At 40.8% G+C, this 25427-nt stretch overlaps 2 protein-coding genes across 2 annotated transcripts; one reads left to right on the forward strand and one right to left on the reverse strand.

The window, feature by feature from the left end:
- Positions 1 to 6526: 6526 nt before the first annotated feature.
- klc3 (kinesin light chain 3) lies at positions 6527 to 16696 on the forward strand. Its single transcript, XM_084558531.1, has 14 exons — positions 6527 to 6712; positions 8743 to 8991; positions 9722 to 9787; positions 10104 to 10268; positions 10949 to 11024; positions 11602 to 11747; positions 11871 to 11953; positions 12127 to 12214; positions 12453 to 12554; positions 12843 to 13016; positions 13177 to 13276; positions 13885 to 14065; positions 14212 to 14278; positions 14383 to 16696. Exons 2-14 carry the CDS (start codon positions 8782 to 8784, stop codon positions 14464 to 14466), a joined length of 1542 nt encoding a protein of 513 aa, XP_084414657.1. The 5' UTR covers positions 6527 to 6712; positions 8743 to 8781; the 3' UTR covers positions 14467 to 16696.
- A 109-nt stretch (positions 16697 to 16805) lies between these two features.
- On the reverse strand, positions 16806 to 25122 carry ercc2 (excision repair cross-complementation group 2). The gene is made up of 23 exons (XM_084558530.1): positions 24805 to 25122; positions 24395 to 24494; positions 24000 to 24077; positions 23813 to 23875; positions 23564 to 23677; positions 23308 to 23424; positions 22657 to 22773; positions 22306 to 22429; positions 22111 to 22207; positions 21868 to 22001; positions 21171 to 21339; positions 20851 to 20969; positions 20700 to 20769; positions 20374 to 20443; positions 20053 to 20154; positions 19875 to 19938; positions 19611 to 19732; positions 19422 to 19514; positions 19204 to 19276; positions 19031 to 19101; positions 18317 to 18460; positions 18008 to 18151; positions 16806 to 17716 (listed from the first exon to the last, which is right to left on the reverse strand). The coding sequence occupies exons 1-23, from the start codon at positions 24807 to 24809 to the stop codon at positions 17624 to 17626; spliced, it is 2283 nt and encodes a 760-aa protein (XP_084414656.1). The 5' UTR covers positions 24810 to 25122; the 3' UTR covers positions 16806 to 17623.
- Positions 25123 to 25427: the final 305 nt, after the last annotated feature.

Here is a 25427-nt window from a genome sequence, read left to right on the forward strand (position 1 = left end):
AAAACTACACAAAACATGTGAAGTCAATGTTGAACTTAAACTGATGCACAGTAACCTCTAAATCTCACATATAATTTTGTAAACTCTCTTATGAAAGAGATCAGACAGTTCTGGAAGCAGCAGCAGCAGAAGCCGGGAGGGAGGATCTTCACGCCTACTTTGCATCCGGCAGATTTGACCTGGACTGACAGTTTCAGACGTACTGCAGTCCTGAGCCAGGGCAACAAAAATGATGTTAGATGTTTGAGGTGCCCACAAATAGACGCAGGAATTTGTAAGACAACTCTGTTGACATGTGCAATTTAACTGTGTCACATGGTGAAAAGTGCTGGAATGGAAAGAGAAGGGGTAACGACGTTTAGGCCAATGAGGAGCGAGGCTTTGTGTTTGTGATGTTTTTGTTGATGTGCATGCTGTTACTTTAGTTTTTCTCACAAATTATCTTTATGACATAGAAGGTATAAGTGAGGGAAAGATAACTGCTGCCTGCTTTATCAGGGCGGATGTTGGTAGATGCGAAGGAAGCTGTGTGACGTCGGATAAATGTCACTAGAGTCAGCATCGGTTAGGTCTGAAGAAATGGAAATAATCTGAGATTACCACACCTCTGTAGCCTGCTCCTCACCTCTGCTGAAGGCTTCAGGCTTCATTAGCTGCCAGTGGATCATTGGCATCTCCTAGTGACTAAACTGACAGTTGCATTGTGGGTAACGTAGGCTCTACCTTTTGAAACAGAAAAAAAGAAAAATGCATGGAACAAAACAGACAGTACATCTGGTTCTGCTGCTGATTCTCATATGATCCTCTGCCATGGTGCTTTGTTTGAAACTGAAACCTCACAGATAAAATTCTTGGACTGATTCAGGCTTTGATTTGGTTTGACAGTGAGGTCACGGAGTAGCTCTAGTTATCACTGTGACGTTCAAGTTCATAGTGATCAGTAAGAAGATACCATAGCAACAGACAATGGACACAAAAAAAGAGGGGTTTGTTTCACCATACATAGCAGCAGTAATGAAAGAAAGATGACAATGACAAGGTGAGCAGCATTAATCGATGTGTTAGGGGTAAATAAATAGGATGTGTTTTATGTATTTCTTTAAATCTCTACTTAAAACATATTCTCTATTGGAGATCTTTTCCCGGTTTCAACTGAAATTTCGATGAAGCTGGTGAATTGGATTTTTGTTTGTCCCATCTGCACTGAGCTACATAAAACAGTATTTCCAAATTTTACAAATCTTGAGTTGTGCAACTTCTTTCTCGTAGATGAGATTTTTATTTATTTATTTTTTGTGGTTTTGTGTGCATCCCGTGAAGATCACGGTGGTGAGGTGGAAATGAAACATGAGCTCATCGTGAGGGGAGCTCAGGGGGGAACCGTGGATTTCTATCTTTAGTGCCGCCTCACCAGGTCCTCTCTGGTGCCAGTTCTCCCGATTGAATTGCATCGACTCAGCTGTCAGTCAGTTAGTCAGTCAGTCAGTCCCTCCTTCCATCTCTCCGTCCATTCATCCACTTTCACTTTAAGCAGACTGCTGAAATTCATTTTACTGGAGCAAGCCAAGAGCAGTAAACTGTTGTGATTTGATCTTTTGCTGTGAAGAGAAAACACGTTGTACCCAGGATGAACACATATTAATGATTCACGATATATAATTTCATGTTCAACTCATGTCTCATACCTTCACTGCTGTCACAAGGTGGAGGACCCACCAGTGTCATGGCTGCAGGGTGTTCCACCTTCGTCCAGACTGAAATATCTTAACAGCTACTTGATGGATTGCCACGACACTTGATATGCACGGTTCCCAGAGGATAAATCGTAGGTGATCCTCAGGTTTCATTACAGTTTGTCCTGTTCTTTGGTTTCCAGCTAAATTCCTGCAAAGCTGGAAATGTGCAGTTCAGCTGCTCTTTGTGTTTGCTGCTACTAATTAGCAAACGTTAGCATTGTTAGCAGGCTGCAACTAAAATTATAAACCATATACCTGCTAAACCACGTCACCATGAGCATGTTAGCATAGCTGTAGACTAGTAGTCTAGCGTGTGTGTGTCATTGTTCCCATTTGTTCTTGAAGGCATCTAGTTCTATTTTTACATCAGTGGGACGTTGACCAGGACAGCTGTAACATATTGACTCTGCTCTGTGTGTGTGTGTGTTGCATAATTCTCAGAACCGGTGTGTCTGCATACAAAACATATGTCCATGCACATATTTCTACCATGCACATGCCTCATTCAGCTTCAAACACACAGAAATACACAAAACACACACTTCAGTCTCTGTCTTTCTGTGTTAAACTTCTCCGTGTGTCAGGGACCTGCTATTGAGTGTATTACGCGTGTGAGGAGGCGTAGCTGAATAATTAATGATGTTGTTATTTTTAGATGTGACACTGTAATGATAGGCAGAGATGCTAATGTGTCCTCAGCGCTGCCACCGAGAGGCGAGAGCAAAATGAACCAGTGAGATATATTCAATCATGATCTTCAGACGCCTCATTAGACTCCGGCGCGCGTGTGTGTGTGTGAACTACGTTTTGCAAAACATAAAATAAGTTAAAAGAGTGAAAGCGTGCATTCACATTTAATATCAGTGACTTAACAGTTATTATAATGGTCAGTGGGGTTTAGGAGAAGATTTAGAAGGCTGGACAGTCTTAGAGGGATTTATTTTATTATCTTTTCACATTAACGCAGTGTTTGTCCCTGCTGGTCATCCCTCTGTCATTTAAGTGACACCAATTGATCTGGTGTGGTCAACTTTACAGAAAATAAACAGGCAGAATTAAACAAATGCAGCGGGTGGGTATCTGGTCCTTAACGGACTCTGGTCATGTGAGTTTCAGGTGGTCTCCCCCCGCAGATGTTCCTATTTAAACCCCAACTCCCCACCACTCTTTTAGATCTGAAGAAGCTACATGGATGAAACGTCTTGTCCTTGTTTCAGCTTGTTTTTTTTGGATATACCATGACCTGGATGATAAATACTCTGACTGCCACAGATGACCAAATAGAGCTGTTTCTATTTTCTGCGCCAAGGCCAAAGGTGGAGGAGTGGACTTTGACCTGCAGAGGTTCATGTGAAATATGTGGTGGTCCTTCAGCAGTGAGGGGTTCAGTTCTCATTTCTTTTACTGCGCATTTCATATAAATTATAGTGTATTTACATCACTGTATGATTTCTATCAGAAGCTGTTCATTAGAAATATAAAACTCTGCTAGTAAAAGCTCAACTTACTCAGCTTGAAATTAATAAACTATCAAAATCAGAACAGGATTCACTTTGCTAACACATGCAATAATCATAGAGTGGTGTGGTGGTTAGCACTGATGCCTCACAGCCAGAAGGTTCTGGGTTCTTGCATGTTCTCCCTGTGTCTGTGTGGGTTCTCTCCAGGTACTCCAGCTTCCTCCCACCGTCCAAAGACATGCTGGTTAGGTTCATTGGTAATTCTAAATTGGCCGTAGGTGTGAGTGTCTCTCTGTGTTAGCCCTGTGATAGACTGGAGACCTGTCCAGGGTGAACCCCGCCTCTCGCCCCTATGACAGCTGGGATAGACTCCAGGCCCCCCTCTGCAACCCTTCACAGGACAAGCGGCTACAGAAGATGAATGAACGAATAAAAAGGATGTACTGCATGTCAGAACACATAAATATAAATAGTAAAGTTTGAGAAAACAATATTAAAATAGACAAAGAATATTTAAGAAATTGCTTTTTCAGTAAGAAACTATATAAAGTACACAACTAGTTTTAAATATTAAAGGATATAAATGCTTATGTTGACGTCTTGCTGATCTCACACAAGAAAAACTCACTTACCCACAATCCCTTTCTCCTCTCCTTGCCACTACACTGCACTGCTCCAGCTGTACATAATCAAGGCTGATCTGTTCATGGAGCTGTGTTTTCAGCTGTCACACGTCCTCCTGTTGTCTGAGACAAATGTAAGTTTACAGTTTCATCCACCACTGATGTTAATCCATAGCTGAGTCAGACGGCTGTCATCAGCTGCTGCTCTGCAGGTTTTTACTCACATTTCATGGCGAGGACTTGAAGCATTTGTTTCCTGTGGAAGTGACGAGACGAACAGTTTGCTGTTCATGTGTTAGGGTGTTTAATATTAAAAGTTGACCCAGAGAGTGTCTTTTTGTGTCTAATGTAGTGTTAAATGTTCTGTTACAACACTGGACACTAATCTGTGTAGAGATCAGGCTTGTTTTATTGAGTTTAATTATATTAAGCATGGAATTATTTATATTAAGACCCAATTAAGCTGATTTATAAGAGGGAATATTGGTAGAATGACAGTTCATAGTGTTTGTTTATCAGTGTGAGCTGATAAAAACAAGGTGCTGCTGAATAAAGTAAATAAAGTAAAAGGCATAAAACAGAGACAGTCAGTGGTAGGGATGGTGAAGTGAGGCGTTGTGGGTAGAAACTGTCCCTGAGTCTTGTTGTCCTTGTTTTCACACTCGTATATCGTCTCCCCGACGGCAGGATGATAAAGAGGTTGTGTTGTCGGTGTGTTCTGTCCTTGGTGATGTTGTGGCTTCTCCTGATAACCTTGGATGTGTAATGATGATGAAGGTTGCTCCAGAAATTAACTGTGCAGTTTTTATCACACATTAGAGATCCTTCCTGTCCTGAGCTGTGGCGTTTCTAAACCACACTGTGGCTGAAATGGTAAAGGTTGCTAAGGATTTTAGTTGACATACTAAATTTTCTCAGCCTTCTCCAGAAGGATAGTCTGTGTTGAAACTTCTTGAGGAGCAGCTGAGTGTTGTGAGACCTTATTTTCCTGACACCACGCCACCATACCGCCACCTCTCTTCTTTATCCTGCGGCTGCAGCAGCTGAAGAGCTCTGCTTCACATGCAAAATGTTGTTTGAAGTCTTTATGCTCATGTGCAGGAAAGGTGGGGGCCTTTTACATGATTGTCTTCCAGTTAATTGTTGCCACACGCAACAACATAACAGAACTGGTTTGCAAACGTTTCATGTTAAGCCGCCGAGCCTCCGCCCCGCTGACTCACCCTAAACGCTGCTGCGGTAAAGTCTTAATGGAACTCAAGGTGATTGTTTGTTTGTTTCCTTAAACCTTGCTCCCCCCTCATAGCTGAGCTAATGGGACATTAATGAGACTAATGCTGGCTGACCTCTGGCTCACAAACATACAGAGAGACCCCCCGGTTAATCTGCCCGAATGGACGTTGTGTTAATCTGTGATGAGGTGGCAACAATACAGAAACAACACAATCACAGCTCAGAGGGAAGCTTGAAGTATGTGTGTGCATGTAGACACAGGACAAACAGAAATACTGACAATATATTTTATTCACTTTTAATTAACGGACGAGTTTTCTAATGTGTATTTGAATCAATAATATAATGTTTTAAACAAAAGTGTACATGTACATGAGGATGATTTCAAAATTAAAACATTATAATGGATTATGTTAAGAAAATGTCAGATAATACATTCTCTCTCTCTCTCTCTCTCTCTCTCTCTCTCTCTCTCTCTCTCTCTCTCTCTCTCTCTTTCTGCAGGCAGTTCATCTCTCCGGCAGATAGGTGGCCTTGTCCCGGACAAACCATCACGGCCAGCCCCGGTGCCGCGGTGTATGATGGGAAATATGGGATCAGGTAAGCTTCTCGGGTGCGTCAAGTAAAGTAAACATAGCGGGACAAATATAGGAAGTTATGAGAATTTGCCTTCAAAATAAAAGTGATTCAAAACTATTTTGAAGGCTTTGATGTGACGTTAAGGTCCACTTAGGTAAATTTTATCCAGTATATGTGTATATGTACCATGTAAGATAAGAATCTAATTGTTTTCTCATGCTGTGCTGCCTAATGGCAATGTTTTCGTGCATTGTAGTGAGTATGATGGACAGGTGTGTTTAATAGGTAGGAATTAATAATAATAATAATAATAATACTAATAATAATAAATCTATCTGTATGTCATATTAGAGCAAAAAATGAATTTTATGTGAGATGAGGAGTTAGTTGTATGTACAAGGAATACACAAACACTGGTCTGTGGTCAATTTAAAGCAAGAAAGTAATAAAAACACCAACCAAATAACACATTTTATTTCTGTTATTTTTATTTAAATATCCTGTTTGTGTGTTTGCTGACTATTAAATCTCAGAAATTTAAGATCCACCTGACTTAAGTTTTCTTAAGATTTGTCTGAAGATTTGTCTGAAGAAAATAAAGAAAAAGCAAGAATGGCTGCCATGTAAGGCATTTATATTCTAATGTAAAAGTACACCTAACTAACTAAAACTGTTAAGACAAATAAGACCTTCTCAAAATAAAAAATATATAATTTGTTTTGAAATCAATCACTTTTCACATTTTTTCTTTAACTAAACTGAAGCACTTGGAATGCGTAATTTACAAGACTTTTACTTTGAAGTTGAGAAGCGGAAGTGGCGGCCTTGCTGACGCCAGCTTGCCGCTGCTGGACTTGTGATGACAGGAGGAGCTGACAGCCGAGGAGGCGGCAGGTGGATGATTTACAGCCTCCGGTTTTCACCGTCCCACCTGTTCAGCACCAAATAAAGTCAAAGTTACTGTGAGTAGAAATGCTCGCCTGCCACTGACAGCTTCTACTTCACGAACAAAAATAATAATTATAGCTCAGAGTGGATAAAAAAAGACGGAACCGCGCACCGGGAGCCTGGACTTTAGCAGGTAGGCTATAAATAACTTTGTGTCGATCTGAAATGAAGGTTCTTGTGTGTATTTGCATGTTTACAGCTTCATGTTGGTGCAGGATTATTAATTTACCGCTGATGTCTTGTAGCGACAGCAGCCGGTGATGTTTCATTGCAGACACATTTAATTTAATTAGAGAAATAAATAGAAATGTTTCCTAATGTGACGCAGTTGTAATTATATGAGGTGACAGGTTTGAGTTTACTTTAAATTAACATAGATATACAGGATTCCTGACAGACTGACGCTGAGAACTGTTGCGCCGCCCACAGTAAACAAAGCGCTTAGATACTGTGTGTGTGTGTGTGTGTGTGTGTGTGTGTGTGTGTGTGTGTGTGTCTGTGTCTGTAGGTTTTCTATTTCATTGTCTAATATTGTGATCAGCTGCTTTTTATAAAGATCCCAAATGGCACCAAAGTCCAGCATTATTTTTAAGTATCATGGGGTATGTGACCGTTTCCTGTGTCTGCACTGACAGATGGACACACACACACACATCCAGTCATACTGTATGAACACATGGACGGATTAAATTTGTGAAAGACCCCCATCACACCGCCATGTTGTTTGTAGTTGTGTTGCGACTCTTCCTGGTCCTCTTTTGAATCTGTTTCTGGTCGCTTAAATGTCTCTTTGTGGTGGTTGTAAAGTCTGTTTGTGATCATTTTGCATCCCTTGGTGTCTTTCTGTAGTCATTCCATGTTGCTTTGAGGTAATTAATGTCTCTTTGTGGTTGTTTATGAATCTCTGTGCACATTTTGCATCCCTTTCTGGTTGCTTTTCGCCTTTTTTGTCTCTTTTTGTCTATTTGCAACGGTTTAGCATCACTGTGTGGTTGTATTTTCTCATTGTGGTTGTTTTGCATCCCATAATGTCCTTGAGTAGTCATTCTATGTCGCTTTGTAGTGGTTTTAAGTAATTTGAGCTTTATGTCTCTTTGCATTGGTTTGGCATTGCTGTGAATCTCTGTGCACATTTTGTATCCCTTTATGGTTGCTTTGGCCTTTTTGTCGTCATTCTATGTCGGTTTGAGGTAGTTTTTTGTCTCTTTTCAACGGTTTAGCATCGCTGTGTGGTTATATTTTCCCACTGTGGTAATTTTGCATCCCATAATGTCATTTAGTCATCATTCTATGTCGCTTTGTAGTGGTAATTTGAGTTGCTTTATGTCTCTTTACATTGGTTTAGCAGTATTGTATCTCATTGTGCACAATTTGCATCCCTGCCTTGTTGCTTTGAGTTTTTGTAGTTGTTCTGTGCTCATTCTGTGTTGCTTTGACGTGTTGTTTAATCTCCACTCTCTTGTGTTCCTTCATGGTCACTTTGCATCTCTTTCAGGTTGTATCTTTGTATGCCAGGATAAGAAAACCTGCTTATTAGGTTATTTTTTAAACTTCTGCCACTCAGGTGTTAAAACAACACAGCTTTTGATTCAGGCTGAAATAGATAATAATAATAATAATAATACATTTTATTTATAGGCGCCTTTCACGACACTCAAGGTCACCGTACAGAATTGTTTAAAACACAGTTCAAATACACAAAATAAACACAATTAAAGTACACACAAGCATAATATAGAACATATAGTTACATATGCAGATGCATGTTTATCAGGCGTATATCAACTCATAGTTTGGAGAGGAAACTCCTGCATGCCCTTGAGGTGCTGTAACATCTGTATTTAGTTCAGACGGCTGCTTCTCCTCTCTGACTTACAGCTCAGTTCAAATCAGAAAAGAAGAAACTGAAAAACCATCATAAGTTTGTGTTTATTAAAGCTGCTGACAGTTGTGAACTGAACTTGGTTATCTTCTGCTCTTTTCTCTTTTCCTCTTTCAGTCTTCATATTCTATAGCACCAGGCTTCACTGTTAATGCTGCTGTTGGCTACTAATATCACTATTTCTCATACATTCTGTATTTCTGCTACTAGTTGTACAGCTCTTCCTTTTACTGCTATTACAAATATTGCAATGACGATTCTGCCATTCATGTCGTTTCCAGGTCATTTGCTGTGAGAGCAGGAACCTCAGAGCAGGAGCCATGTTGTCGGCGGAGGAGATTCTGTGCAGCACGCAGCAGGTGATCGCCGGGCTGGAGGCGCTGAGGGGAGAAAACCGCAGCCTGCTGGAGAGCCTGCAGGAGGCGGTGGAGAGCCGGGCCGCCTCCGAGAACGGCAGCGTGGAGCAGGAGAAGAGCGGCATCATCCAACAGTCCCTGGAGAGCATAGAGCTGGGGCTGAGCGAGGCACAGGTACAACATGGCTTTGAATAAAGTGGAACAAAATAAAATTTTTTTTACACAGGATTCACTTTAGGTGAAAATCTGCTTATTGGCAATAAAAAAAAATCACTTAAGGTGGATATACATCAAAGAAAGACTAGAGTTTCTTGTTCTTGTTGCCAATGACTGAACTTAATTATAACCTCTTGTGTGTATTTCCAGTGATGTGTTTGTTAGTCATCCTGTTTAAAGGATTTGATCTGATCCGCTGAAATTGTGCAGCTGCACTTATGTTGTTGATTTATTCTGGTTAAAAGTGAGCCAGCTTCTTCAAACCAAAAAAACACAAAGACGGGTAATAAACCACTCACCTGACTTTGTGGTGCTGACAGTGTAAAAACATGGCTCCACGGAGCGTTACCATTTTAAGTAGATAATCCACAAAAGAAAACAGACAAAAACAAGAAGAAAGAATAAATACTTAAAAAGTATTATCCTAAAAATGTTTTTGCATCAAATAGCACACAAGTGATATGAATGAGAGAAACTCAGTCACCAAATAAGAGTTTACCAGGTCAAGTAAATGTCTGTAGGACTAGAACTCCATTAGGAAAATGCAGCTAAATATTATTTTACATTAGAACCTTTTGTACACCCCATTACTTTTGTCTTGTGAACTTTGTTTTGAGTCTTAAGTTTGGTTTATAAATTAAATTTATTATCAGTTGAAGTTATAATTTTGATGTTTTCTTCCCTCCAGGTGATGATGGCTTTGTCGGCTCACCTCGGTTCACTAGAGGCTGAGAAACAAAAGCTCCGAGCTCAGGTGAGTTTCACAGAAACTTACAAAGACACTGTGTTCATACATACTTTATTTTCTGAGGCTCTTCTGTTGGTCAAAGCTGATTCAAATTCTCCCTCATCTTCTCCTCATAATATCCCATAGTTACTTCTTTATTTTCCTCCTCTACTTATTTTACTCTGCCCTTCTTCTTCTCTTAATGCTCATCCCTTTGTTCCTCCTCTCTCTTTGGTTATCATCTTTTCTGTCCTCCTCCTGTCCTGTCCTGTCCCTTTTCTCTCTTCCCATCTCTTTCCCTCCTTATTTTTAATCTAATCCTTCTGTCCCACGTCCTCCTCAGGTGCGTCGTCTCTGTCAGGAGAACCAGTGGCTGAGGGACGAGCTGGCCGGTGCTCAGCAGCGGCTTCAGAGCAAGGAGCAGGAGGTGGTCACCCTGGAGGAGCAGAACAGACACCTCCAGTTCATGTCCTCCTTACGTAAATACGACCAGGACGAGCCGCCACCGGTGAGGAAAATCACATGCAAACCCAAACACATCGACATGCATTGTCTGCCGTTCTTTACCAGCCAGCAGGAGGCTATAGTAACAAAGCATCAAAGAAAACCAGCGTAGTAAGAGTAATGAGAAGAGTCTGCTCTGCACCATGAATTAGATCTTTGAGCACTTTTATCAGGCTGTTGTGTGTATGTTCAAGGAAACCACTGTTCTGAAATTTGGTTAACCTGAGGAGACAGTTTGTAGAGACCAATGGGGACCTGCAGCCGATATTTAAAGAGATCTAGTAAAGCTGTTTAATTATGTTTTGCATAGACGGACGTCAGATGTGCAGCCCTGACGCAGCAGAATTGCAGGTGTGTTGCCATGGACATGGAACAACTTATCATTCACTTTGGAGTCGTTTGAATATTTACTTTCCGTTTACGTCTGCTTTGGTCTCCAACAAACTCCTGGGGGAATAATCTGGCTTTTTATCTGCACTTTATTCCCAGTTGAGATTTTTAGAGCTTGCTGGGCATAAACAGATGATCGCTACAGCTTGAATAAAACTGCCTTAGACTGTTCTAAAATAAAAACTAGGAGTTAAATTATAGTGAAGCTTTGGTTAGTTGTTAACATTGGTGCTGTGAATACAGTGATTTTCTGTTATATTCTGAGTTAACTTGAGTGTTTCTCTCTTCTTTCAGGATGACAAAGACACTTCCTCCAACAAGGAGTCTCTGGATGACCTATTTCCTGCTGAGGATGAAGAACAGTCTCAGAGTAAGGCTATTGGGGTGTCAAATGTGGGTTCATAATGTTACCGCCTCCCTACCAAAGTCAAATGTTTGTTCAAAATTTGTCAAATTTAAGATAAGATGTAGAATTATTGATCCCCTATAGGCGAAATTCAAAGTGACACAGAAAAACTCAAGTAAGACACAATGAAAGGGGTCTGAAAAGCTCAGAATATAACACTCTATGTGAGTAGATGCTGATCTGTCTGAAGACTACGCTGCTGCTTTTATTTGTGACACATAACAAACAGATTTCAAACACTGATGTTGCATTTTGAGCATCTGTATCACACGCACTCAACGGAGAGGGTGAATCTGTTTGAGGCGAGCACAGTGACGGACATAATGAAGACTTGAATCTTTAAAAACATGCAACAGACGTTGAGCAGAAGAATTTAAAGCTGCAATGAAATAATAAAAAAAAAATTAGTTGAGTTGACATAGATTAAATCTGACTCAACAATAAAGTTAATTTCTTGGTTATATAATCATGTCAGATCGTTTGTAATTTATGAAGAAAAATAACAAATTAAACAATTTTCTCTTTGTTTGTTGTTGTTCAGTGTCCCAGCCCCACCACAGCAGTGCAGCAGCAGCAGCTCAGCAGGGCGGCTACGAGATCCCCGCCCGCCTCCGGACGCTCCACAACCTGGTCATCCAGTACGCATCCCAGGGTCGATACGAGGTCGCGGTGCCACTGTGCAAACAGGTGAGGAGGGGCTTCTATCCCCAACTGCTGCCCCAATACAGGATCTGTTAACAGCAGCTTATCAAAATAAAAGCACCAGAGGACTAAACTGATCCATTCTGGTTGACGATCGTGTCTCAACAGGCTTTGGAAGACCTGGAGAAGTCCTCGGGCCACACCCACCCAGACGTAGCCACCATGCTGAATATACTGGCGCTGGTGTACAGGTGATCAATCACTTTCTCCGACAAGTTTCCACAACTCCGTTAATGGACATTTTAAGTTGTTAAGATCACTCAGAAATGTCTCTAAAAACTGATTTAACATTCAAAATCTTCAGTTAAGACAAAGCAATGTTATGTAGAAGCTCTGATCTGAGTGGGAATATGTTTCTCCACAGAGACCAGAACAAATACAAAGAAGCAGCCAACCTGCTGAACGATGCGTTGGCGATCAGGGAGAAAACTCTAGGAATGGACCATCCGGCTGTAAGTTACCCTCCACCAGTAAATCCTACATAAAGAACTTCTAGTGAGACAGTTTAATTCAACTTGATTTAAACTTCAAAGATAAAACTTGTTTGGCAGAGGGATGAATCATACCAGATATTATAACGTCATTTGTTGCTCGTTGACATTTTTTTAATTGTTCCCTTGTTCCCTGTGATTAAGATGAAGCTTTGTTTGTAATATAATTAACAGCATTTGTTTTTGTGTGTGGGTGCAGGTTGCAGCAACGCTCAACAATCTGGCGGTGCTTTATGGGAAACGAGGAAAATACAAGGAGGCAGAGCCACTTTGTAAAAGAGCTCTGGAGATCAGAGAAAAGGTGAGAAAACATTATGGTGCATATTTGATTTTCTTATGTAACTCATCCAACCTAATCTAATAATAATTTTAATCTTTAATGTTCTTTAATTTTAATTTAAAATCTGTGTCCCTACCCACCACAATGTCCTCAACTTAGACTATTTGTCTATTATTTTTTAATGCTCAATTAAAGGCATGCACAACTCTGAGGAAACGTCCAGATCTTCTCTGCCTTGTCCCGTACCAGCCTCCATCCTTGTTCCAGAAATAACAAAGTGTTTCACTCTGTGTATTTGTATGGGTACAGGTTCTGGGTACAGATCATCCAGATGTGGCCAAGCAGCTGAACAACCTGGCCCTGCTGTGTCAGAACCAGGGGAAGTACCAGGAGGTGGAGGAATACTACGAACGCGCTCTGCACATCTACCAGAGCAAACTGGGACCAGACGACGCCAACGTGGCCAAGACCAAGAACAACCTGGTGAGAGGAAGTGTCTGAATGTTTGTCATATTCAAATCAGAACAAGCTTTTAAAACTACAGAGGTGATGAAACTAAATTAGAAACTGGTTTCAAACATGAGCGCTGTTAATGGAACTATATTTATTTTACACATCATCCCGTTTCTTTCTTTGTCCACAGGCGTCGTGCTATCTTAAGCAGGGGAAATATAGACAAGCTGAAGCTCTTTACAAAGAGATCCTGACCAGAGCGCATGAAAAGGAGTTTGGATCTGTGGAAGGTACGGTGTGTGTGTTCGTGTGTATATGTTATATATTTTAATTTGACGCTTAGGTTTTTGTAAGTTGACATAACCATGACACAGCTGAGAATCCTCCCAGATAACCTGGAACTAATTTGTCACACGTTTTATACAAGAGTAACAGACAATCCATTGTGTCTGTGAATGTTTCAGACATTCAGGTCACCTCTGTAAATGGACATAAATGAGTCAGGTAACACGCCGTTTGCATTTCATTATGGGGCGTTTTCCAACAAATCTGCATGCAACTGGATAGTCCTCCAACCAGTTTCTCTGCAAACAAATTCAAATACAAGACGCTCATAACAATTAAGACTACTGTTGCTGTTAGCTTTCTGTCTCATCACCACATAAAGCCCCACCCATTTTTGATTAACCCGGCAGATCATTTCCCCAACGGAGAGACTCCAGACAAACACCCCACAAAAATGTTGTTGACAGGGGAAGTTGGGCTGGCTTCATAACTTTACCCTGAAAGATTCAAAAGTTTTAGTCCACTCTTAAGGTAGTGACAGATGGAAAATTATTTTTTAATGTTTAATACTCCTCAATCTAAAGGTGGTAATTCTATCCGTCTTGTCCTCCAGGTGACGGTCGTCCCAGCTGGTCTGGAGCTGAGGACGGCGGCTGCAGACAGGACGGACTCGGTAACCTGAAACGTAGCGGCTCCTTCACCAAACTCAGAGAGTCGATACGGCGAAGCAGCGAGAAACTAGTGCGCAAGCTGAAAGGAGTCGGAATGGAGGAGACAACCCCAAGGAATGCTGGGTAATGCTGTTATAAAGATGTTAAACTGACGGTAGCTTTAAGTGAAATGTCCTGATTATGGTTTTAAATTGCTTGTGACTCGTTTCATCTTTCAGGCTGTCGACTTCTCTCCTTGAGTTCTTTCTGATGTTCTGTCTTGTTTTCAGGATGAAGAGGGCAAACTCTCTGAATGTGTTGAACGTTGGAGCCAGAGAGAGTCAGGACGGCGCCCAGGTGAGGAGTAGAGAAAATCTACAAGTCTCACGTTTAAAATAGCTGCACATCGACTCCACCCAACACACCAACATCTGTCCTGTGTGTTTGTTTGTCTTCCTCAGCCAGGCCGTTTGGCGGACGTCCGAGGCCTGAGCTCCAGCACGCAGAGTCTGACGAGACGAGGCTCACTCGGTGGGACAAGCTAACACACAAACACACACCCTCCCTCTAAATGCAACATCTCAAAGACAACTGGACACACACACACACACACACAGACTAAACATGCTGCTTTGTGTGGATCGTATCAGATGTCAGAGTGGATTCACCACTTTGAATCCCCTCAGGACAAAAGTGTCACAAACATGATATTTTAAACAGCAAATAAATATTTTCGATATAACAATGATAAATGTCTCAAACGAGACGAGAGGTGAGGGTCCTACACTGAATCTACCTTGATACGTCTTCGTTGCACTAAAACATTTCCTTCCTCATCACTTGAAATTTAATATTCCTTCATTCCTGGTTTTAGATTAAAACATCAGTTTCCAAATTACAAGTTAACCGTCAATTATTATGTGAAACACAAACTATTTTAAATGACTTTTAAAGTATTCCCATTACACTGTGAAGAAAACTTCACAATTTACATTCTTCCAAAAACCACACCTGCATGAGATAGTGTTCCTCATGCTAGTGTGCCCTTCTAAGCAACTTTCCAGTTGACATTGAGTTATTAAATAAGGCACACAAACTTTACTTTTTTAAATTGTATAAACTCTCGTTTGAGAAGCACGGGGATGTAAAGTCGTTTGCACAACGATCAAAACATGACGCGTTTGTCAGCTTGTGATCTTTACGTCTGGTTTACGAGGGAGAAACTTTAAGCTAAGTTTATACTGTTGATGAAGTTATTTATAAATGTAATAGATGCGTTTTGCCTTTTAAAATGTGACGGTCATTCTAATCATGTTGTTGAAACCTAAAACATAAAAACAAAGATTTGTTTACTTCCACTGTGTTGGACCACAGTCCAGTTCTGACATTCCACATTATCAAAATAAGGAAACAACTAAAAAAACTAAAGTTAAGAAATTCATCATGTGATTTGAACCATTTAAAAAAAATTAACACCAGCTCTAAAAAGGCACATATCCAACTTTTTAAAAACTGGATAATTTTGCACATTCTATGTTTGTAGTTACTTATTCTCATGGTGGTAAATCCTCCATCTAACGAACACATTTTAGTATTCAGCCATCTCGTATTTGTTGCATCTTGAGTTGTCGACCGTCTAATCAGAAACCACTTCCAAAGCTTTCTGGATACTTGTAGTCGCTGTTGTGTGCCTGAATGTTAGTGGCTGCGTTTACGTGGACGCTAAATAAAATAATCAGTTTACAGAGTTATTATTGGGAGCTCATATTTTTCTAATGAACAGATCTTTGAAAAGGTTTACACCTCTCCTCTCAATCCGATTAGGCGTTCCTTCTGATCAGGGCCGGTCTGTTTTGATTGAGGTGGTTACATGAAGTGTTTTTGGTCTGAAGACCAGCGTCCATGTAAACGTAGCCAGCGTTGGTCTGATATGACGTCCAACTCGCCTTTCCACTACTTTTTTTTTTCTAGTAGAAATATCAAACTCACTGTGGACAACGGTGAAGAATAAACTATGAAGCAAACATCAGCGATAATATGACTTTATGCAAAGAGACAAATTAGATCTGGCTAGCATAAATAAATAAGGAAATTAGTGTCTCTGCGAACAGAAGCTAAAACTATTGGACAAGCTGATGGTTTGTTCCGGAGACTTTCTGCTCCACTATGGTGGAAGTAGCTTAATGTAGCATTAACAAACGACAACTGACGTAGACTACCTTCAGGTTTCATTTTACATCTGTGCTTATTCACTGAAATGCCTAAAATCCACAAAAAAAAACTATTAAACAGTTTTAACTAACTTTAAATGACACATCTGTTCTGCTGAGCTAATTGCTTCTAGTTGCTAAACGGTCTCAAACATTTTATGGCTTTACTTTGGGCATTAAACAGTCATTTTAAACATACTTTAATACTCGTGAATGTTGAAAATAAACAAAAATACAGAAGCAAATAAGAGCACTGCTTGGAAATATTGGATTCTTTAACACCAGATCCTCATTTTATCCAATAACACTCCTCTTAGGACTCTCATCATATTCTATCTGGACTGATTGTACATTTGCTGTGGTAGAAGATGTCACTGCTGTTTGTTTAGTCGCTGTAGAAGCTACAGTCTGTTACCAGCTTAACGAAGCACACGTGAGAATGTTACGTATAAAATCAGAGGGGTAAAGTACGTAGAAGCTCCTCTGATGGTGTTTTATTCTGATAAAGATGAATGTTTGTATTTTATATTTGCAAACTTGAGCTGAAATAAATTTTAAGACGACACTGGAACTCTTGTGTAGGTATTTTGTGAAGGCTGTCTGCGGAGAAATAAGTCTTTAAACAAACACATTGTCCTGATTAAAACACTTTAAAGAAAAACCTGAGTCGGCTGTTGAATACAAACATTTATATTCCAACTGTCTGGTTGGAAAACAGACAAATATTCATGTTTAGTATAAAACTTATGTACAGTAGCAAAGGAAACTAACAGCAGGTTTGTCTGTATGACAGACACTATATAGACCAACCACATGCTGATTCATTGACCCTCTGTAACTTACTGACACATCTCACTTATCAAAACAAAAGAAAAAAAAATTTAACTACTGAGAATGCTGTAAACTAGCACATCTCATATTGAGACTTTCAGTTTTTCTTTCATGTCAATTTGTTTTGTGTTGCATCTGTGATTTGGCTTTTACAAAATGCTGCATCAACATCTGCTTTGACTATTCTGGGCCAAAATTAACAGATCTAATATTTAAAACAGATCTGATTGGTTTAAGTGGCAGTTTACAGGTGAGTAATACAATGAACAGTCATAAACGGTACTGAAATACATCCTGACAAGGGAATGATGTCATGTTCAGGGTGTTTTACCAGGCAAACCTTTACGATATGTTTAAACTCTAAAATACTGAGCAGTTTTCTGAGGCTCAGGCCTTCGATGGCGTTTAATCTTACAGGCAGCTCATCTGCCAGAAATCCTCACTGTCACCACAGAGCTGAACCAACCTGTGTTTGATATATATGAATACGACATAAATAACTTCTTAATGGTGTTTTTGTTTGGTGATAACGTCCTAAATCTAGTAAAGCTGTCCTGGTTGTGAGCTCTCTACAGGTTGTACTTGCGGTTCTAATGTCGGGCTGATAGCGGCTGATGAAGGGCGTTGCTATGGTGATGGCATTACGCAGTGCAGGTCACCTTCAAGTCTGATGAGCTATCTGAGCGATTTTCTGCAGCATCTCCTCCGACTCCAGCTGCTCGAGAGTCAACAAAGACAGACCCAACTGGTCCTCCTGGAGAGACGGAGAGGAGAGAGAGTGTGTAAGAGTGGAGGTTTTATTATAATAATATGTTTTCTGTGTCCTACTAAGATGGCGCTACTAACTCTTCTTAATTATTCACAACTAGTGCCACAAATCAGCTTTCTGATTCACATTCACGGCTGCACAATTCAAACTACACTAAATGTTCAAACTTGATTTGTTTTGAAGACAACCTTGTTATTTCAAAACCTACTAAACGTACCGTTAGACTAGGTAACTACCTGGTTAGCAGTGGAAAAAAGAAAACATCCCAGCTTGTACCTGTCTGAAAGGCTGAGCCATCTGCCGCAGGAAGTGCTTGGAGAGCTGGATGGCCTCGTCCACGGTGAGGTTCAAACTCCCGTCACTGATGTGCTCTTGAATCCAGCGAGGAAGCTTTCCACGCTTGTCTGCTCTGGCGTAACGCTGTCGGAGTGGAGGAGGGCAGGGAGTCATTACAGCTTCTATCACCTCATACTGACTCATCTTCACTCCCTCCATTGGAGCTCAGCTAGAGCAAACTATCAGTGGATTGTGGACGTGAAGCCAGGTGACGCCAAGAAGGACATTAAATATTCAAACATCACAGACCTTGTCGGCAAATATCATGAGCCCGTAGTCGGTCTTGCCTCTGATGGCTCTGCCCACACACTGAGCTGCGTGCCTCATGGCATCAAAGGTCAGGAAGTCATTCTCTCTGATCTGAAACTGATCCCGGAGGTACTCCAGCCGAGCCTGAATCGTGTGTTTCAGTGAGAGGAAAAAATATTCTTAAACCGGGAAGGTATGAGCAGACGGAGGCAAAGAAATGGATGTGATTAATAAATGAAAATATCCCTGCTTGTCCCTTGTTTTCTGTTGATAGGAGGTAAATCTTAAAAGTATTGTTTCTGATATCAAACTTCACAGACAAAACCAGTTTAAAGAAATATTTGTACCTTTGATATCCTCACTGATTTAGATTTCCAAGCCTATTTACCTGATCTACAAACTTTTCGAGACCTCAGTTGCCATGAGATAAAGTTTAATAACATGCATGCAGTCTGACACAAAAATGACTCTGAATGAGGCTGCATATTAGAAAATCTTCACATTATAACAAAATTATAAAACGGCCTTGTGCACTCTTTTCCAGCAGTTTAGGAAATTGAGATTTTGCACATTTACAAATGATCATTATTATTTTTGCATAATCACAGACAGCTGTAGTAACTGTCACAACACTATCATTTTCTCCACCTACAAAATGAACTTTTCTGTTGTGGGACATCAAATAAAGAGTTCGGACACAGTGATAGTTCTGACCTTTAGGATGCGGCTCTGCGTGTAAACGTACGGCACTCCGAACATGATGACAGCTCGACCAAAGTGGTGCACTGAACAGAAAACAGAACAAGATTAATATAATTTAACATGTTGAACAAGTTAATGTTTGCTGCATCTTGTTACATATAACCATGTAGAGGTTTTTTTTTTACCAAAATCTATTCCTTCAGACACTTTTCCTCTGGCCACAGACAGGAGGATGGCTCCTCTACCGTTCTCACAAGCCTGAAGAGTAAAAAGGAAAAAAGGTCACAAGGAAAACAGCAAGATGACACATAACATTACCATCAATTGGCAGCAACGAGAACCTCACAGTAAATGTTTCTGTAAGTTCTTTAATAATAAACAGAGAACAGGAGTCTCTCTAAACCTCTTGATATTTCTCCAGAGCCATGCTCGTCTCTGCAGCATCCGGAGTCTCGATGAAGATCAGTTTGTTTCTTTGGATATTCTCCAGGATGCCCTGATACAAGTAAAAACAAAACATAACACACTAAATAAATAAAAGTTAGACATACTCCATGTTATTGTTCTTATGCATCTGTACGCTCACACTGACCTGCTCATACCAAGACGCCACGATGTTCTCCATGTAGACGTAGCTGGTGAAAAACGCCACAATTCCGTCTGGAACAACAGCAGACATCTCCAGAAGCAGGTTGCCATAGTTACGGATCACAGCTGGGAAAGAAAAACACAGATATGTATGAAGACTGATACTGTTTTTGTTCTGTAGTGAGATACTGTGATTAAACGGAAACATTTAATGTCTTCATACGGGGACGTGACGCTCTAATAAATAATGAGAGACGTTTCTACTCACCAAAGTCTTCTCTGGTCTCAAACTTTGAGCTCAGAGCCACCTGGTCGTTTCCCCGGCCAACAATCTGAGTAACAAAAAAACAAAAAAAGAGTTTGACAGGATGTCTCAAATTCAAAAGTGTTCTTGCCGTCCACCAAGCTCAGCTTTTCTACGCGTGTGTCCAAGCGTAGCTACACACCAGAGGGCAGAGGCAGGTCCGAGCCAGCGTCATGGTGAAGGATGCCATGGTAACGGGGCGAAAGTCGAGGATTCGGGGATAGATGTCGAGAGGAGACAGAGTCTGAGGCGAGACAAACAGATGGACGGGAGGTTAGAGGCGAGCCACTGAGTCTAATGATCACAACAACATTATTTCTTTTCAGGGTAAAAGAAAGACTAGATATTCAGGATACTCAGGATGAGAAGCAATGAATGCATCGGTGTATATAAATAAAAACTCATTCACAAAAAGCTAGCAATCAAAAGTGATATTACTACTCCACTGTGATGTGTAACATACCCCAGAAGTGATGATGACCGACTGAAACCTCTGAAAAACAGGTTTGATGGCTATAGATGGATCCATGCAGCTGAGAGGGAGACACAGAGGAACAAAGATGGAAAAAAACATCCCATATTAACATGACATGATCTCACAGAGTCTCATATCAACCAGACTAATCAATGACCTTGAATCCTCTTATGAGGATATTTCCATGTCTTGTAAGAACTTTCTCAAACGTCTGTCTAACGGTAAATTTATTAACTATAAAGGAAGCACCAAAAGAAACATCAAGTAATTATGGTTCCCAATTTTAAATCCATAATTCATGAGTTCCAGCCCACCTGAAGTGCAGCACGGGGTTGGCGATGGTTGGAGTTCTGTCTTCAAAGGGCTCAATAATAATAGTAAAACCTTTACAGAGAGAGAGAGAGAGATGTGTAGTATCTGCCAAATGTTAAAATGTGACTTTGACAGACTGGAGTGTATCCGTACCTTGACTGTAGGTGCTGACAAGGGTGGCAAAGTTAGAGATGAGAGTAACAGCTGAGAAGTCTGCGATGTCTGCAATCTCCAGGGTTCGCAGTAACGACTGCAAACGTTCTGCACAAAACCTGCAGAGACACAAAGAGGACAGGTACAAGGTTATGAGACAGGAAGAATGGGAATGAGGATCAGGAGAAAGTTAGCTAATAAATAAATGAATGCTTAAACAGGTGGTGAAGGGACTGAAGAGAAGATGGGAAAGTGAAGAAAACTGAATGAGGTTATAAAGATTAGACTTGTAGGATTTCAGTTATGAGGCCAAAACAGACCTGAGAGGCTTGCGGTCGATGCAGACTTTCTCAAAGATGTCTTTGAGGAACTGCGGGGCGCTCTCCTGGACGACGTGATGGACCCTCAGACGAGACTTCAGATACTCCAGGAAACGTTTCAAGAAACCAACAAAGTGCTCGGCTGTGCGGATCGTACCAGGGACGGCCTCTGACAGAGAGAGAGAGAGAAAAAGAAAGATCAGTTTATTGGAGCCTTAGCTTTACGGTTTTGAGACTGTAAAGTGCTTTTAGTACAAATAAAATTCATAAACGCATAAACTAAAATTTTATTTCAGTTTGGAAACGGTCAAAAACACATTGTAGAGTTGGGCTAATCTGAGAAGTTTGGCTTGGCTGTGACGTTTCTGTTGGGAAGTAAGAATTTAATTCATTTCTTGATCATTGAGGAAGAAGAAACACCACAAATGTTTTCTATTCCTAAAAGCAATTTGACTTCTGTTTTTTCTCTGATGAAGCTATAACACTAAAATTTGTCTCACTAAAACTGTTACCACAAGCAGTAAAGAAGTTGTAAACAGTCTAAAGTTTTTTCTTCTGTGGTTTTATGTGGCTGGTTATTTCATGAGTAGTACGATAGTTAACCAAGGTGTCATTTTAAACTTAGTATTTTTCTAGAATCAGGGCAGAGAATGGAATGAATAAGAGCAGAAAAACTAAATCAGTATTGACGTCGAACCTTGAAGAATTTCATCAGGTAACACTGGATTTGCGAGGTAGATGTCCGTTTCCCTGGCAACGTTAGCTTCCTTCAGCCCCTCCACCAGTCGTCTGTACTCCTGCTTCAGCTTGGCAGCGTCCGTCTCCTTTATCCTATCAGAGAGGCAGAGGAAACACAACGGCTATCATCTATGACCGACTAACAACCTCCACTTTCTCGTTCTGGTGGAAACGTGGATGCAGCCGGTTCAGTCGCTCGTACTTGTGGATGGTGTTCTGCAGCGTGTCCACGTTGTTCTGGCAGCGGTCCAGCGTTCGTCTGGTGATGTTCACGCTCATGGAGTCGATGCAGACATTGTCTGGGGAGCGAAACACCAACGTTCGTGTAAAGCTAATTCTAAATTTCTACACAAGAAACTCAACTAAACGTCTTAAATCTACACGTTCACCTCCTCACCGATATTATGAGCTTCATCAAACACCACTACAGATTTCTTGGCCAGCTCTTTGGACACCAGATCGGCGATCTTGGGGTCCAGCAGGTAGTGATAGCTGTACACCACAATGTTAGCGTGAAGGATCTGAAGAGACAGGAGAGAGACGATGAGCTGCAGGACATACAACTACAGTTTATTAGTCTGTTAAACTTAACTGTGGTATTGTTGGACATGGATTCTCACTACAAAAAAATTTAACGTGGAAGAGCAATAACTTTTAATAAGAGAAATAAACCACTAAAATAAAACACTCTACGCCCAAGCATTTTCTTTCTCACATCTGTACTGTTGAAATTTGTCCATTAACTTACTGAATACCGTGCCAGATAGTACGGACACCAGCCCTTCCTCCTGCCAAAGTCTTTGAGGTCATCAAGGTTGTAGATGCCAGCAGGGAGAGGCACCTGACGGCCGACTGCGTCAAACTCCTACGACAGAGGAGGATAAACCACATGAACTTTGTCTGCATCAGTCAGTTTGAAAATGAATACATTGGATTTTTTTAATGGCCGAGTTGTTCAGGATCAGATTCTGAGCTTTACTTCCACCTTCAAACATCATTTCTCATGTTGCAGAACCTCAGTGAGTCTACATCAGATTAATCTCTGAACCTGAGATCATGTTAGTCCATTCAGAAGACAACCAGAAACCAGACACCAGCTATAGTCTGTAGTTACAACTTGCTATGCGAGTACTTTTCATTGTTTGTGACCCAGTTAGAGATCCCAACAGTGAGGTAACACACAAGTCAGTTCATGTCAGTTTTCGTTGTTCTACGGCTGCTGTGGGACGTCGGCTGTGACCAGTTGTCTAATCATCATGTTGATATGAAAATCAGTTTTTGTTTTTTAGCAAGACTGCATCTAGTCCCACACTTTTTGCAAACACAGCTCAGAGAACATCTTAATTCTGCAGAAAGCTTCCAGTAATTCAGATTGGCGAGACTTCAGGTGAGTCGTTACCTCATAGAAGCGGCAGATGGGCAGGTTGGGGTTGCTGTGACGTTGCGCACGAATGTACGATGCCGTCAGACTGTGGCACTTCCCGTCGACCTCCTTACCAAAGCGCAGAGAGCTCACCTGTGTGAAGGTAGGTCATATTTCAGACACAAAGCAGAGATAAACTTAGTCGTACATCCACAAAAAAAAATAACTGTGCTGGTGATAAATCAGCTTTGAGTGTTTCTGTGTTGTATGTGAGGCCTGTTAATGTTCATACCTCTGGGTGGATGCAAAGGTTCTTCCTGGAGGAAAGAGCCAGAGCCAGGAAGTTGTTGCTCTCTCCAGTTTCTTTGACGTAAAACTCCATCAGCTTCCGCAGCTCCTCCACAACCTCATGAGACGGAGCACAAATAAATATGACTCAAGATGCAGAGATTACATTTTAACTTCCAACCAAGCAGCAGGAAAGTTAAATTAAACTGTTGCTGCTTTGATTTTAAACACATTCGACTGGACATTCACTCACCTTCTCAATCTCAGGAACTGTTCTGGAGCAGTATATTAACTTGGTCACCTCCAAAGGATAAGCCTGTGTGAGAAAGTATAAACCGTGTTAAGACTTTCACATGTCATCAGCTGATGTGGACCCAGAGTGAAACTTTAACTCCAGCTAAGCCTAAAGACACAGCACGTCTGAGAGAAACTGAACTCACCTTCTGGTAGGCAATGATGAGAGACAGCAGAGAGATGGTCTTCCCTGTTCCTGAGGGCATCTCCAGGACTCCATGACCCTGAACACAATCAGGTTCACGCAGGCATTTCACCAGAGGAGTCACACAATACGACAGAGTAACACAAAGACTGTGACTTCAGAAAGGAATCTCCTCAGACACAATAATGAAAGAACATTTACCCCACATTTTATAATATACACAGATATGATTGAGCTGCTTTCAGCCTGAATGAGAAAACACGTGAACTATCTTATAACCAGACTCTGAAATACAGTTGGACGTAGTCGTAAGGATAAAATTAAACAATCCAGCTTCATCTCTGACTGCTCATATCTGCATCCTGTAGAAAAAAAGAACACTTCAACACCACCCACCTTAGCATCCAGCGTCCTCTTCAGCTCCAGCATGTAGGAGTACTGCTCAGGATAGATGTAGTCATAAGGAAAATACACCAGCAGACCCTCAATGTTGAGCCTGGGGACAAACAGGGAGTGTGTGTGTTAGCATCTCACAGCAGAAACACGGGCTACAAACTGGACTTTTAATGAACAAAACGTGTAAATGAAGCTAAGCTAATGCACACGCAGTCTCATTACGTCAAAATTACAATAACAAATAAACTTCTAAAAGATAACCTGGATAACCTGCAGCTGCTAAAATCATATTTAGCATTAGCTTAGCTCAGGTGTGTCATTTAGGTAACATTAAACTTTGTGTAATCAAGCTAGCAGTGACAGCCCATGTCGTCTGGAAAGACGGTTTTTATTCTCGTTAAAATACTCACTTCATGTTTACAAAATGTGTCAGAGCCGCTCCTCTTCTTTGTCAATTACTTCCGTTATTTTGAAAAAGTCATCGATATCTTAAACGCAGGCAAAACACAAAACAAACTGCAGTTTAGCAACACCACAATACGTTTCTTCTTCTCCTGCTGCTGTTGCTACTACTTCTTCTTCTACGTTTTCAGGTCGGGTTAAATGGTCCTTGTTGAATTACCGCCCTCTAACTGGACGATGAAGCAATTACTTCAATCGTCAACTGGCGAAGGAACAAAATTAAATAACTGAACTAAATTGAACTCGCGGTTGATATGACTATTATATAATATTCCTAATCACTCAAATTAAACCAAGTATATTCATTGTTACAATACGGTACGTTTAATCATCGTCTATTTTAAGAGTTTTATTGCAACAGCTACACCGGAAATGTTAGCATGTTGTTATTAACGCTAACTTGACTTGAAGATTAGTAAATTTACGTCAATGCAGATATGTTGTTCAACTTCCGGGTTCATTTTACGAAAATAAAACGAATGCACAGAAGACACCGGAAACACACTAAGTTGATTTATTTTATGATGGACACTACTGGCATCTCTTCACCGAACGTTTAATGAAAAGATCG

The sequence above is a fragment of the Chelon labrosus genome, assembly GCF_963514085.1.
Source record: "Chelon labrosus genome assembly, chromosome: 13".
In the NCBI taxonomy this organism is placed as follows: domain Eukaryota; kingdom Metazoa; phylum Chordata; class Actinopteri; order Mugiliformes; family Mugilidae; genus Chelon; species Chelon labrosus.

Bases quoted from the DNA above. Each gene is read 5' to 3' on its own strand.
- klc3 (XM_084558531.1), top strand. From the start codon at position 8,782: ATGTTGTCGGCGGAGGAGATTCTGTGCAGCACGCAGCAGGTGATCGCC. The intron at 11,748-11,870 runs GTGAGGAGGGGC...GTGTCTCAACAG, and splicing joins CGGTGCCACTGTGCAAACAG to GCTTTGGAAGACCTGGAGAA. The intron at 14,066-14,211 runs GTAATGCTGTTA...TCTTGTTTTCAG, and splicing joins ACAACCCCAAGGAATGCTGG to GATGAAGAGGGCAAACTCTC.
- ercc2 (XM_084558530.1), bottom strand. The intron at 22,430-22,656 runs GTAAGTTAATGG...CTGTCTCTTCAG, and splicing joins ACTATCTGGCACGGTATTCA to ATCCTTCACGCTAACATTGT. The intron at 19,102-19,203 runs GTAAAAAAAAAA...TTTTCTGTTCAG, and splicing joins GTCTGAAGGAATAGATTTTG to TGCACCACTTTGGTCGAGCT.